Below are 14,683 nucleotides of genomic sequence, written 5' to 3' on the forward strand. Positions count from 1 at the left end.
GGCAACTTACATGAATTTATTAATTAATGAGTTAATTGATCAATGCTGTATGTCACTTTGTCCAGAAAAATTAAGGCAACAAAAGTAAGCAGTTAGAGCCTGGAATCTAAGAGTGGTTTTGACGAAATCTGCAATGGAAAATGTTACTGGTTTAAAAATTCAAAGTTTAATTATTGCAGAAAATAATTGGCTTTTGGTAATTTAAAATACTTTGCAGGAAAACCAGAGTGCTAAACTTTCAAATATTGTAGATACCCTTCTCAACTATAAGTATTAGCTCACAATTAACTGTAACTTTTAATTAACAGTGCCCTAATGAAAAATAATCCCACAAATGGAAGCAGAACATTTTTAATAACAGTCTGAATAATAAATGTAAGTAAAAGTTGATTGTTTTAGGAACTTGGCGTTCTCAAGCAACTGCTGCATGCCATACTTAGCGAAAAAATTAGGTTATTTCTGGGAGTAGAAAAATATAACAGATGGAAAGACTCCTCCTGTTCTGTCACAAGCTACTGAAAACCTTCTCTGTTTGTATGATTACTACAGGATCTCTCAAAAGCTTGTTCAAAATTTATGTGATTTGTTAAGAAATTCTAGAATATTTTATAAATTCTAAGACAAAAGCCAACATTAGATAGAAAGATGATTGGGGGGGGGGGAGTAGAAACAGTGGGATCTGGTGAGAAGGGGAGTACCTGATAAGGAGAGACAAGAGGTAATAAGTAAACAATAAATAGCTACAGATATGCCAAGGCAAATATTGCCTTGTTAACTTCTTTGTTAAAATACATACACATACACACACATTATGGACATCATGATTAAAACTGTGGTCTCAATTTCTGAAGTGCTATTGAGGCTGTTCTTCTCTAATGGGTATCTTCAGTACTGGGAGTCCTGGCGTCTTCTTTCTGCATCTCACAGCATTCAGTATGTTACAATGTGCTGTAACTGTAAATATGAGCATAGTATAAATTACAGATGACTCATAAATATCCTCCAATTTTCACAGACATTATTCAAAGACAAATAACTGTCACACAACAAGACTGAAATTCTGTCAATAAAGAAATATCTATTTAAAACTATATTTTTAAGGAGCAGCAATAATACACAGATAATAGGATACCTTTTGTAACAGTATCCTACTAATCACAATCATTTCACTGTAATTAAAGAACGTAAATGGACTGAATGGTTATGAAACACACTGCAAGAAGCCATTTGAGTAACTAAATAAAAATTTAATGACGAGTTCATACAAACATGCATCTGATTTTCAATAGATATGAAACATATCTTTAAAAAAGGATAGAAAGTACAGAAGTGATAACTGAGTTTAAAAATGAAAAACAGCTTCATAGAAAAATATTTTGTTCTGTTGGCAGTTTCAAAGCATGCTCTTGATAATACTGCATGCAGCTTTCCTGTGGCCATTGTAGTTTTTATGTTCTTCAAACAGGACAGAGATGTTCTTAGAGCTAATGACTAAAACAACTGCCATGTTTATGTTTACACAGCAGACTTTAATTAACTATTTTCCATTTACTGATTCACTGTTCAAAGAATGTTGTATTAAGTTTCAAAGTTCTCATGTCTGTAGCTCCAACTCTTTTGGAAAGTCTCCAGGTAGTAAGGCAAACTCATCCAGCATGGATCATGCATACACAGTTCTCTCAAGGTGTTCTAGTAATAAAACAGTTCTAATTACTGGAGTCTCAATCAAATTATGCTGTACATGTACAGACAAGAAACTCTGAGAATGTGTCTCAGGAATACTCTGTCAGTATTTTTAGTCAACTTCCCACAGCTTTACATAATGTGGATTGTAAAAATCTACTTGAGAAATAAAGATGTATCACTTGCTTGCTATAACATATGCCAACTCTGTAACTCCAAATGCAAAATTTGTTGTCTTACCATTATTGGATAGTGTTTCCTATCAGCTCAGTAGGCTGTTTAGGAGCTATAATGTTAATGTAGGTTACATCTTCACTCATGACAAGGTCCAGTATCGTTTTATACATAATGAACAGTCATGTAAAGACAAATTCTTCCATTCTGGCATTTATAAATTAACATGCATTCAGTGTTCTATACATTACAATGGGCAAACTGGTTAGATGTTCAGAATGAGATTTAAAGAGCTCTGTTATGTTGTTATGGTCTCTAGTCCAGAGACTGGTTTGAAGCTGCTACCCTATCCTGTACATGGTTCTTCATCTCTGAGTAAATACTGCAACCTACATCCTTCTGAATCATCTTAGTGTATTTATCCCTTGGTCTCCCACTACGATTTTTACCCTCCACACTTCCCTCCAATACTAAATTGGTGATCCCTCGATGCCCCAGAATGTGTACTACCAACCAATCCCTTCTTCTAGTCAAGTTGTGCCACAAATTTCTCGTCTCCCCAATTCTATTCAGTACTTTCTCATTAGTTACGTGATCTACTCATCTAATCTTCAGCATTCTTCTGTAGCACCACATTCTGAAAGCTTCTATTCTCTTCTTGTCTAAACTATTTATCGTCCATGTTTCACTTCCATACATGGCTACACTCCATACAAATACTTTCAGAAAGGACTTCCTGACACTTAAATCTATATTTGATGTTAACAAATTTCGATTCTTCAGAAACACTTCCCTTGCCATTGCCAGTCTACATTTTATATCCTCTCTACTTCAATCATCATCAAGAACATATGCTCACTAAAATGGGCGCAGTTAAAAATAATTCTTCCATTTAAAAGCTGGTGAACATGCAGAAACTGTTTTAGATTTTCTCCAAATTTTGCATTGTGCCCCTAAGAATAAAACATTGACTTTGCTGGAGGAATTAGAGATTGTGAAACACTCTCGTGCAGATAAAGATATAAGTCTTAATGACCAACTGATTACCAAGAATCAAATGTTTTATGATTCAATGATGACAATGTTTCAAAGCATATAGCTGAGCTCTGGTATAACTCTCCTCACAAAGATGTTAATTTATTTCTGGTTGGTAAAGGAGCTGTAATGTCCATGTATTTCTTATGGACTTCTCATCTTCACTTTTGGCGCCAACACATGGCCCTCAGCTGTTAGATACTTTATATCTTCTTTAATAGTTTTTACATTTGTTTTACTTTATGACCTATTTTAAACCTATTTTTTCATTTGTATTCCACATCTACACCAACACTCTGCAAATCATTGTGAGGTGCATGGCAGAGCGTATGTTCCATTACACCAGTCATTAGGGTACCTTCCCATTCCATTCACATGTTGAGTGCGGGAAGAATGTTTGAATGTCTCTGTGCATGCAGTAATTATTATAATCTTATCCTCATGATCCCTATGTGAATGATACACAGAGGATTGTAGTATATCCCTTGAATAATCATTTAAAGCCAGTTCTTGAAAATTTGTTAATAGACTTTCTCAAGATAGTTTATGTCTGCCTTCAAGAACCTGCCAGTTACGTTCCTTCAGTATCTCTGTGACACTCTCCCATAGATTAAACAAATCTGTGACCATTCATGCTACCCTTTTCTGTATACGTTCAATATCCCCTGTTAGTCTTATCTGGTATGGGTCCCACACACCTCAGCAATATTCTAGCTCACCCACACAAGTGATTTGTAAGCAATCTCTTTTGTAGACTGATTGCACTTCCCCAGTATTCTACCAATAAACCAAAGTCTACCATCTGCTTTAGCCATGACTGAACCTATCTGATCATTCCATTTCATAGCCCTCCAAAGTGTTACACCCAGGTATTTGTATTACTTGGCCAATTCCAACAGTGGCTCACTGATATTGTAGCCGTAGGATACAACTTTTTTAATTTTTCATTTTTTTTTTTTCATTTTGTGAAGTGCAAAATTTTACATTTCTGAACATTCAGAGCAAGTTGCCAATCTTTGCACCACGTAGAAATCTTATCAAGATCTGATCGAATATTTATGCAGCTTCTTTCAGATAGTACTCCCTTATGGATAACTGCATCATCTGCAAAAAGCCTGATTTTACTATTAATATTGTCTGCAAGGTCATTAACATACGACATGCACAGCAAGGGTCCCAACAAACTTCCATGGGGCACACCAAAAGATATTCTGCTACAGCACTCACTGAAGGCATCACAATTGCTCTCTTGGTAGCCAAACGTGTTTTCTTCAGCATCTTTCTATCCATAGCTCTATGCTTTGTTTTAACCTATTATGCAGTAATCTCTGTTTCTTTAGAAGTTTCTTTACAGTCACTGTATACCATGGAGGTTCCCCAGTGACTGTTCTACTGGGTACATATCTATCCAGTGTGTGGTTAACTACTCTTTTGAACCTGAGCCAGAGTTCCTCTAAATGTTCCTGACCTGTGCTAAAAGTTTCAAGTGCCTCATTGAGATATGGCACTACCGATTTTTTATCTAGTTTACTGAGCTTACATACCTTTCTGTTTGTTGTAGTTGCCTTTTGTACTTTGGTAAATAGCAGCCTGTGATGTGTAGTGCACCCCTGACCTATTTACAAGGACACTACAGTTCTGAACCCTATAGTGCAAGTCCAGACAGTCCCAGCCCAGCTTGTCACAGAACCTTCAGAGTCTCTGGTTCAGTCCTTCCACTTGACTCAGAACCAAAGCACCACAATCAGTTCTAGGGACAATGCTGCCTATTGTGAGCTTCACTGGAACTATACATGCAAGGTTGGTCTCCTCAACCTTCTCTGCCAGTTGCTGAAATGACCCAAGACTGACCTCAGAGCCCACACAACAGGCATGTTGCAATATTCACCACAATCTGCAGTTGGTTGCACTCCGTTATCTCAATAGCTGCCAGAATAGAAACACATTGAATGTGGACCCCCAAGCATACACATTGAGTGCACCTGGTGTCCTTTCATGTCCCTGGCTGCCATTACCCTAAGGGGTACTATCATTCGCTGTATGTTTGAACTGCTGACAATTAATAGATCCCTACCCTTTTGACATTAACTACCACTATATGTTTTACTTTATTTTTATATACTGTACTTTAAAACACCCAAAAGCCACCTAGTGGACATTCCCTGCACTGCATCAGCAGCATCCAGCCTGCCAGTCTCAGAGTGTGCACATACCTGGTCAGGTATTCACAGCCACTGCAATTTGTTTTCCAATATTTGTGTTAAGATTAGAAGTGTGGCGCTATTTTACCATAAGTGCATGCCTTTGCAGAAGATAAGAATTATCGTCTCCTTCATGATTCCATACCAATCTGGCCCTTTGTTACTAGTCTAGGGCAAAATAAATAAATATTTATACATATTTTCCATTCTAGGTGCATACCAAAAGTTATGGCTACTTTATGTTTAGGAACTGTGGATAATATGCTAGTCGTGAGTCCCTCTCCACTCTGATGATATTGTAGTATTTTAAATAAGTTACTACCACCTTCTCTTGCCAGATAGGGCTATAGTCCTCATCTGTTTTTATGTATTTTTTCCATGCAGAAATTCTGAAGATGCCTCAAAAAGGCTTGTTTTGATTATTCCAACCTTACAACCACTCTACACTTGTCTTATTCCCAATTCAGAATGGAGATCGAACAAGGTGGCGCAGTGGTTAGCATACTGGACTCGCATTCTGGAGGACGACGGTTCAAGCCCGTGTCCAGCCGTTCTGATTTATGTTTTATGTGATTTCCCTAAATCACTGCAGGCAAATGCCAGGATGTTTCCTCTGAAAGTGCATAGTCAACTTCCTTCCGCATCCTTCTCTAATCTGATGGGACTGATGGCCTCGCTGTTTGGTCCCCTTATCTCAAATCAACCAATCATAAGTGAGTTAGCCTTAATTTAGATTTTCTGTTTGTGTGTGTTTATGTAGATCATTATTTTGTTATATCATTTGCTTACTGTCACTTTGATTATTGTTGTGAGAGACTGTGAATGTAGCCAGCTGCCCAGACAGTGCCTTCTTGTACTGGTGGCTTACTGTTTTGACGTTGATTAAGGCAAGGCTGGAGTATTGTCTTGTAGGAGATACAAAGCAAATTGTTGCCAGAGAATGGTTAGCAGAGCAACCCACATTGTTGCCAGAGAATGGTTAGCAGAGCAAGGCTTAAAGCAACAGCAAAACAATATTTCCCATTGCTGAATGACTGCTATGCACTTACTGATTAAAGTTATCATTAACTAAATAATCATCAGATTTTTTTTAAAGTAAGGTAACAGCTTGTCTCCTATAATGGTTGCTAGCACATCTCTTACTTCATGTTAGATTAATTTTGCAACTATTTTCAGCAATAATCTGTGGAGGTGGGTGTGATATATTACATAAATAATTTTCACAATGGCTATTTGTGGAGATGCAATGTGAATTACATATGTCCTTGTAGATGCATCCTGTGTGTCCTTGGACACAATGTAAACTGACACGGACATCCCCAATTACAGACACGGACCACTGTCCAATACATGGTGTTTTGGGTAATCATTTACATCTTCTTCAAATACCAAGTATTAGTTTGCCTGTGTACTAATAACAATGCAAAAATAATCCACAGAGATTCATCTAAGGGGATATTCAAGATGTACGTAACCAACACGGGTTACTATATATCACGTGTCAGTGTCTGTTTTGATAAAAGGGGTATCGATATAACTTTCAGAGTTCATATTCAATGTCTACTAAAAACCACAAAACTGTTGGCAAATGTTTTATTACAACAGCTGACACACGCATTAATTTTAAATACAACAAAACAAAATTTGGCAACTACAACATACGTGTTTCAGAAAGAACTTGTTGGTGTTAAGGTATAACATGTTTGTTGTTAGTACTTTGTAGCAAAGAACTTTAGATACTACTGGTTTCAGGGTCAGGACACAAGCAGTGAGTAGGCAGAAGAGCAGATCGTGCTGAACATGGTCGCGAAGGAATCTTGTAACGTAGGGAAGAAGCTGTTGCGCCCGGGCTGGCAGATCGCCGAGTCGGAGACAGAGCACGAGTGGCAGGGCAAGTCCTGCAGTAACAGCACAACAAACCTGCCCACAGCTTGTACTTACATAGAATACTGTATGACATGGTACAGACTACAACTAAAACTATGTTGTAATCATAACAGGCTGCAAGATATAGTAGGTTATTGTACAAAGGAAGTAGGATTACAAGTGACAAAAATTAAAAATTTGAAGCTCCAGGTACCACTTGTTTGGACTCGAATTTGGACCTGGTACAGTGAGAAAATAAATCATTTCAAAATTCAAGTAATTTTAATAACAGAATTTGAGCCTTGGTGATGTGAAACTATAAGAGTGTGGAAAAGTCAGGAGAATAATGACTGGGCTAGCTATGTAGAAATGTAAGCAACAGCACGACACTTTATATGAAGTGAATTAAATGTACTTACATGAAATGATTTCTTTGCAAACCATTCAGATACCCTAATCAGCAGTGTAATGAATATGTTGTGACAACTGCAAATTTCTGCCAGCCAGGGCTTGGTTGCAGTCACCTTAATCACTTTTTCATTTAAATGATATTTCCACATACAATTACAAAATACTTCATAGAGATGTTCTTCCATGGGTATATGTGAATAACATCACTAGGAGAAATGATCTGGTAAACAGCTATCAGAGAACTCTGATAGCAATGAACAGAGTCCACAGGTGGAAACATCAGTGACAATATCAGTCAGATTCAGATTTGGAGGTGTCGTCAGATAAGCTAATGCTTCAGGTGACTGCATGTGAAAAGCAGGAAATCTCTGCGCAAGTCTTGGTCTCATACAAATTATCACTTACCACAACATATTCATCGCAAGGCACCTTACTACGAAGTTTGCATTTCTTTGCTGCTGCAGGACCAAAGTATTGCACTTTTTTGTAGTGTTTATTGTATGATGAAAATAGATTCTGTACAATAATTGCTGCTGCTCTACACAACTGCCATGTCACTGAGAGGTCTGTGAAGATGTGCTACAACTGAATCTTCATCCACATGAAATAGTAGTGACTTCTCTGGTGTACTACTGGTTAATTAGTTTCATGTTTCATAGATCATTTGCATGCTCAATCGTAATGATGCAGAATAAGTCATTTTACATTCAAATTACACATTCGTTTGTAGCTATGACTACATGCTGACCATTTACATTAAAATAAAAAAAATACAAATGTGAGTTAGTAATTCCTACCCACCACCTTTCACAGATTACAAAAATAAAAGTTTTACTATAGAATAGAAGGAGCTGTCAAAGAAAAACTGTTTTAGTTTGTCTTTAAATTTAACTTTGCTGCCTGTCAGAAATTTTATATCACTGTGCAAGAGATCAAATATTTTGGCTGCAGCACTGTTCATCCATTTTTGTGCTAAAAACAACATTATATGGAGTAATGTACGTCATCTTTTCTTCTGATATTGTTATTGTGTAATCACTTACAACAAACTTCATGGGGAAATAAATACAATGTGAACTATCTAATTCCTTGAAAAAATATCTACAAAATAATCATTGGTGAGAACCAAGTATTATTTGCACTGCACAATTTTGGGCAATGCAGACTTTTTTTGTTTTCAAAAATCTGTTACCCAGCACATTATTTCATATGACATTATTGAATGGAAATGTCAACTTACTAGTCTATCAGCAAGATTTGTAAAGATTTTAAGTGGAAATAATGTGACAGCCGTGTTGCAAAAATGTGTGAACTGACCACAACTGTTCACAGCCAGCAAAATATAGCTGCATCAAGTATCCATCAGTGTGCCTACTTAGTAACAGGCGTAATTTTGGAAACATGTGGTGTACATGGGCATTGGTCAACAAAAAGAAACAGCAGTCCAAACTAAGCACTGTACAGCACAGACAAGTCTATCCACAATCTATAACTGCAATCCACAGACTACTTGAGTAGAGCTTAATGCAAGCTCCCCATGGACGCATATGGAGGTTTGTTTGGTGCACTCTGTTTATTTTTGCTCTCACTTCATCACATCTGCAATATACATGGCACCTCATGATCATGGGTAAAGTTCACTTCATTCTGGACACGTGTCCAAAATTCTCCCATGGTCAGGTGATCAGTCAATGCCCTTATCACTGAGGAGTGTATATCCTCTAGGACAGTGTTCCAGTGGAACAGCAATGCATCACTTTGCTAAGATTGCCATTTAAGAGACATTGCAATCAGATTTCCTTTTTGTCACTTGTTCATTTACTCATTTGTGGAGAATAAATATATTTTTGGCAAACATGTACTTATCCATTTCCATCACCACACTGTCCCTATAGACTACATCCTGAACACAGTGCATAGGTGTGGCAGTAAATCAGGCTCACTGTATGACTGGCATGTAAGTGGCAATACCCACATGTTCTCACTTCAGTGCCACTGAACTAAGTTGTTTTAGGAGTTCAATGATGTGTTTGTTCCAATTTAAATTCTCATCAATATGGACAACTAAAAAGTTTGGAGTTTCCATCCTATTTATTATTTCCCTACCATGTAAGTGCTTTAGTATCCGCAGATGTGTAGAACTGAATATGTCGTGTCTTTGAAATTGAGAGCAGTATCTTTTGCGGAAAACCTGTCAATAATACTTTTAAAAATATTACAGGATTTACTATTTCTTCTGTTATTGCATGTATGTATGTACATATGTTCCACACTAACTCTTTCTCAGATAATCAGTACTGAGAGGATTGTACTCTGCTGGATTAACAAACAAAATCCTGAGTTAATCAAATTAAAGTAATTCCCTAATTCTATTTTATCGTTGCTTGACAAGGGAAAGTCATTATATGGCAATAAGAGCTGTGCACCAACTGTACACACTGCATAATAAATTTGCTACTCTTTCTAGAGTCCTTTTTTTTCCATGACTTATGCATTTTCATCAATAAAACATGCTGCACAAACATTCTGTTGAGAGAGTGCAGTGCAGAAAGGTGAAATTCTATGAGTGTTTGTGGGGAATGTGAAGGAGCATTATTGTACACATTTTCAATGGCTTCAATCTAAATCAGAGTCCAAATTACCACTTGGTTCCTATTTTGATTGTTATATTTCTTCCTTTTGCATTTCAGACATTTGAAATTTTATTGAAAAAATGACTACTTCTAGTGTAACAATCCCACTAATGTTAATCAAATCTATAAATATCAACTGGTTTAATTCAAGCTGTTAAACTGTATACGAGTACTATAAAAAATTGTTAAAACTGTATAATTATACTAGTGTAGTATACAAATATATCAACACTGCATATCAAATATTAAATGATCTGACCGATCGAAATTTATCTTAATACACTGTAATGCACAAAGCAATACAGCCAACAAATAAAAGCAATAATTACATGTGTGTCAGTTAAGAGTTGTGTATAAGCAATATGATTCATGGCTGAAGCAATCATCTATTCCATTCTGTAAATATCGCATAGAGAAGATGTTGAGTTGCAAACAGAAACATCAAAAAGACAGCTATACATTTGAGCTTTCTATCAAAGGCCTTCTAAGGTTAAACTCGCATGCTCATCATCACTGTGTCTGTCCACTAACACCGGACTGCATACAGCAACCTGATGGGAGAAGCCACCTGTGAGTGGTGGTATGTAATGAGGATGGGGTGTGGTGGGGGAGAGGGAGGGGGAGGGATAGCAGAGTGTGAGTGTGAGTGGGTGAGAGTGTAGTGCTGCTTCTGGGAGTGTGCAGGGACATGGTAGGAACAAGGCAGGGCTGCTGGAGGGAGGGGGGGGGGGGGGAGAGGAAGAGGTTTGAGGGACCGCATGCCCCTCCATATCCACATCCAGTGACACCTGTAGGCTGAGGATGACACAGTGGTCGGTCAGTACCTTTGGGCCTTCCTGGGCTGTTCAGACAGTGCTTAGTTTAGTTTAGAGGAGGGAGAAAATGACTAGTGTGTGCTATGTAGTGCTGGAGTGGGAGCACAGAAGAGGATAGGTGGGTAAGGACATGGAATATATTGCAGGGAGAGTTTCCGCCTGCAGAGTTCATAAAAGCTGGTGTTGGCAGGGAGGATCCAGATGGCACAGGTTAATAAGCAGTCACTGAAGTGAAGCACATGACGTTGGACAGCATGTTTTGCAACTGGGTGGTCCAGCTGTCTCTTGGGCAAAGTTTGTCAGTGGCCGTTCGCGCAGAGAGGCAGTTTGTTGGTTGCAACACTCACACAAAAAGCAGCACAGTGGTTGCAACCAAGTTTGTAGATCACATGACTGCTTTCACAGGTAGCCCTCCCCTTGATGTGGTAGGTGATGCCTATTGCTGAACTGTAGTAGGTGATGGTGGTGGGAGCAAGTACAGGACGTGTATTGCATCTAGATCTATTGCAGATATATGGGCCATGAAGCAAGGGTTTGGAGACCAGGGATGAAAAAGGGATGGGCAGTGGAATACAACTGTGAGAGGGGTGGGAAGGATAGTGGGTAGGACATTCCTCATATCAGAGCACAACGAGAGATGGTCGAAATCCTGGCAAAGAATTGTTAGCTGCACGGACTGTGCAGCATTCTACATGGACACGACAAACAACACAGAATACCTCGTCATGCCACCACTTACAAAACTGTAACAATCCCAACTGATTGTTGGATTATTAAAGTCTCCTTCACTGATGTCTGTATGATCAGGGAACTTATACACTACTATTGTAGCATTTTTCTTTGCTACTTCTGTACTTTTAACTCTTTCATGATAGATTTTATTTACTTTATGTTTACGCCCAGTGTTGAATGTCTGCGTTTTGGTCTAACACAGTTTTGCATGGACATGAATTCAAAAGTTTGCACAGCATTTTGGTTTTTAAAAAATAGTGAAATAGTTGGGTGGGGGGGGGGGGGGGGGGGGTGAGAGAGAGAGAGAGAGAGAGAGAGAGAGAGAGAGAGAGAGAGAGAGAGAGAGGAGAAGTACAAAAGGTATCTTAACGTCTTCTGCAGGAATGTTTTGACTCTTCATGTACAACATAATGAAGAAAGAAACACAATTTGTCAGTGCAAGACACTATCATCACATTTTTGCACATAAAAATCCAAAATTTCCAATACTAAAATTATGAATGATAATTATGGACTATATTTTACGCTGTCATTTCCTACAACTGTTGCCATTCTGGTTCACTATTGACATTTTAGCTCTCTGAGTCAGGAGTAGATGTGGATTTTAAGTGTTCTTGTTGTGGTTGGCAGGAGAGCCAACTGTATGGTTAAAGGAGGCTGATATGCACGCGTTTTAGCTCACGCAGGCTGGCGTGAGGTCTGGAACATGACAAGGGAATTAGAACTGAGGAAAACGGACGTAGCTCGTGGAATACTTAACTTTAATCCATTCATGGAGAACGTCGCTCTTTATGGTACATGATTCACAATATCAATAGTACGGATACTGGCGCCTTGCTAGGTCATAGCAAATAACATAGCTGAAGGCTATGCTAACTATCGTCTTGGCAAATGACAGCGTAGAAGTCAGTGAAGCATAGCTAGCAAAGTCGGCTGTACAACTGGGGCGAGTGCTAGGAAGTCTCTCTAGGCCAGCCGTGTGGCGGCGCTCGGTCTGCAATCATTGACAGTGGCGACACGCGGGTCCGACGTATACTACCGGACGGCGGCCGATTTAAAGGCTACCACCTAGCAAGTGTGGTGTCTGACGGTGACACCACAGTTCTAACAACAAAATATTACTTTTTAATAACTTAAATAGAAAAAGTAATTGTTCAGATTTATTTTTGTACTAGCTGTACCTGGCCAAACTCTGCTGTTTCTTAGTCCACTTAAAAGGAAAAGAAAGAAACAGAGAAAATACACATTCCTCATATGTATGGGAAATGGATATACATTCTAATCTTCTTCTCTCCAATGTCTCTGTCCATCTTCTACTCCCCCATGTCTTCATCTCCTCATGCCTCCCCCCCCCCCCCCCTTCTATGTCCATCTCCTCCTTCCTGTTTTCTGTTTCCTTTTCCTCCAACCCCTCTGTCCATCTCCTCTTCCCACACACACACACACACACACACACACACACGTCTAAACGTTTATTACAGTAACATGAAAAAATTGGAACTAAATTGGAAATGTTCATTTTGAGATTTATGGTGATAAAGTTTTCCCTATATGTATTAAAAAAAGATATATATATACCTAAAAACAACACACCCAAATTAGGAATCTATGTTGTGTCAAAATTTCAGAACTGTCAGTCAAGAAGTTTCAGTGAATAATGATTTTTATCAAACTAACATTTACCTGTTTATTACATATATACCAGATGGCATTCCAGTAGATATATAAAAACATCCAGGTACTCGAATGCAATGTTGTGTCAAAATTTCACAGCATGAAGAATGTTCAGAGATTTGCAATTTTGAAAAAATGAATATCTACATATGGAAAATGTAGATGTTCCTAATTGCAAATCTCCCAAAGTTTCTGACTGAATGCTTTGAAATTTTGACATAATGTTGCACTGGAATATGTACATGTTTTTATATATGTGATTTTTAATGTAATTTAATATATAATTTTTTTATAAATTTAATAATAAAGAAAGGCTGTTACAAAAAATCTCAAAAGTTATACATGTTGTGTACCATATATTAAAGAAATAGGTGCCTAAAAATGCACACTAAAACAATAGGTCAAGAACCTTTGGAGATATATGATTTTCAACAAATGAACAATCAATTTTTTATTTATGTAGACTGCTAGAAATCAGTCTCCATTTCTGTTACAAACCTCTCATTCAAGGAGCCTGGGAACAACACTGTCTGTACTACAAATATTACCATTTCTTCTAATAAGAAATTCTACTTCTTTCAGCTGACAGATGTGATCTGCTCCTTAATATTTTGCAAATACATGATAGAAACTTTTGTTGCTGCAATAAGAACTGTCACTGATACCTACAGATTATAGATGAAATAAATCACACATTCTGAAGGACAGACAACATTACATAGAGATAGAGATTGCATACCCAACTGTTAAAATCATTGCACATGAAGAGTTCTAGATTTCAGTCTGACATAGTTTGGATCTGACAAGCCTATACACTGCTGCACAGTAAAATACTCATCCTGAATTTTAAAAAAAAAACTCTTCTAACCTTAAAAAGGCACTTACAAATCAAGTTTTTTCAAGGTAATGTTGCTCTGATGCTAGTTGTTATTCATGATTCACTAATGAAACTGCTGATAGAAGCTGTCAATAGCTTTGAGAGTCATCAGAGTGAGTCCTCCTTGCTTCCTTCAATAGTTGTTAAGTCCAGTTGACCTGTACCAAACTGTGCTTCTACATACCTCAGATAAATGATTTGCAAGGGACCATGTCACATGACAAAATGCGCCAACCAGTGTCACTACTGAGTTACACCTGACTGTGCCTGGAGCATACAAAAGATTTTTGCGGGGTTCTGTACCTCAACTGGCAAAATTTGAACCCTTATAAGATCACTTTGTTGCCGATCTATCTGCCTGTCAGTCTGTGAAGACGTGTTTTTGTCAGGGACAGATAGGTTTCACAGTACAAGTAAAGAGAAAAATCCATAGCTGTTAATTGGTAATTACGTCACCTGTTTTTTCTATTTTTTGTCCACCCATCTGTTTAGTTTGTCAAGAACCCTTTTTTCTTATGAATGGGTAGAGGTATCAAGTTGAAATTACTGTCAAATATTAAGGTCTACAGTCCCCTGGTGGTG

The 14,683-nt window shown here is 37.9% G+C and overlaps 1 protein-coding gene across 2 annotated transcripts in view; it reads right to left on the minus strand.

The window, feature by feature from the left end:
* Positions 1–220: 220 nt before the first annotated feature.
* The window catches only part of LOC126281309 (centrosomal protein of 135 kDa), a 355,520-nt gene continuing 341,057 nt past the window's right edge, over positions 221–14,683 (minus strand). The window contains exon 23 of one of the 2 annotated variants that reach the window (XM_049980149.1): positions 221–954. In XM_049980149.1, coding sequence (XP_049836106.1) covers positions 939–954 — 16 coding nt within the window. In that variant the 3' untranslated portion in view covers positions 221–938. Of the gene's footprint in view, positions 955–6,672; positions 6,992–14,683 lie in introns of those variants that run through there. The other variant, XM_049980148.1, reaches the window with a different exon arrangement.

This window comes from Schistocerca gregaria, chromosome 7, assembly GCF_023897955.1.
Source record: "Schistocerca gregaria isolate iqSchGreg1 chromosome 7, iqSchGreg1.2, whole genome shotgun sequence".
Lineage (NCBI taxonomy): Eukaryota > Metazoa > Arthropoda > Insecta > Orthoptera > Acrididae > Schistocerca > Schistocerca gregaria.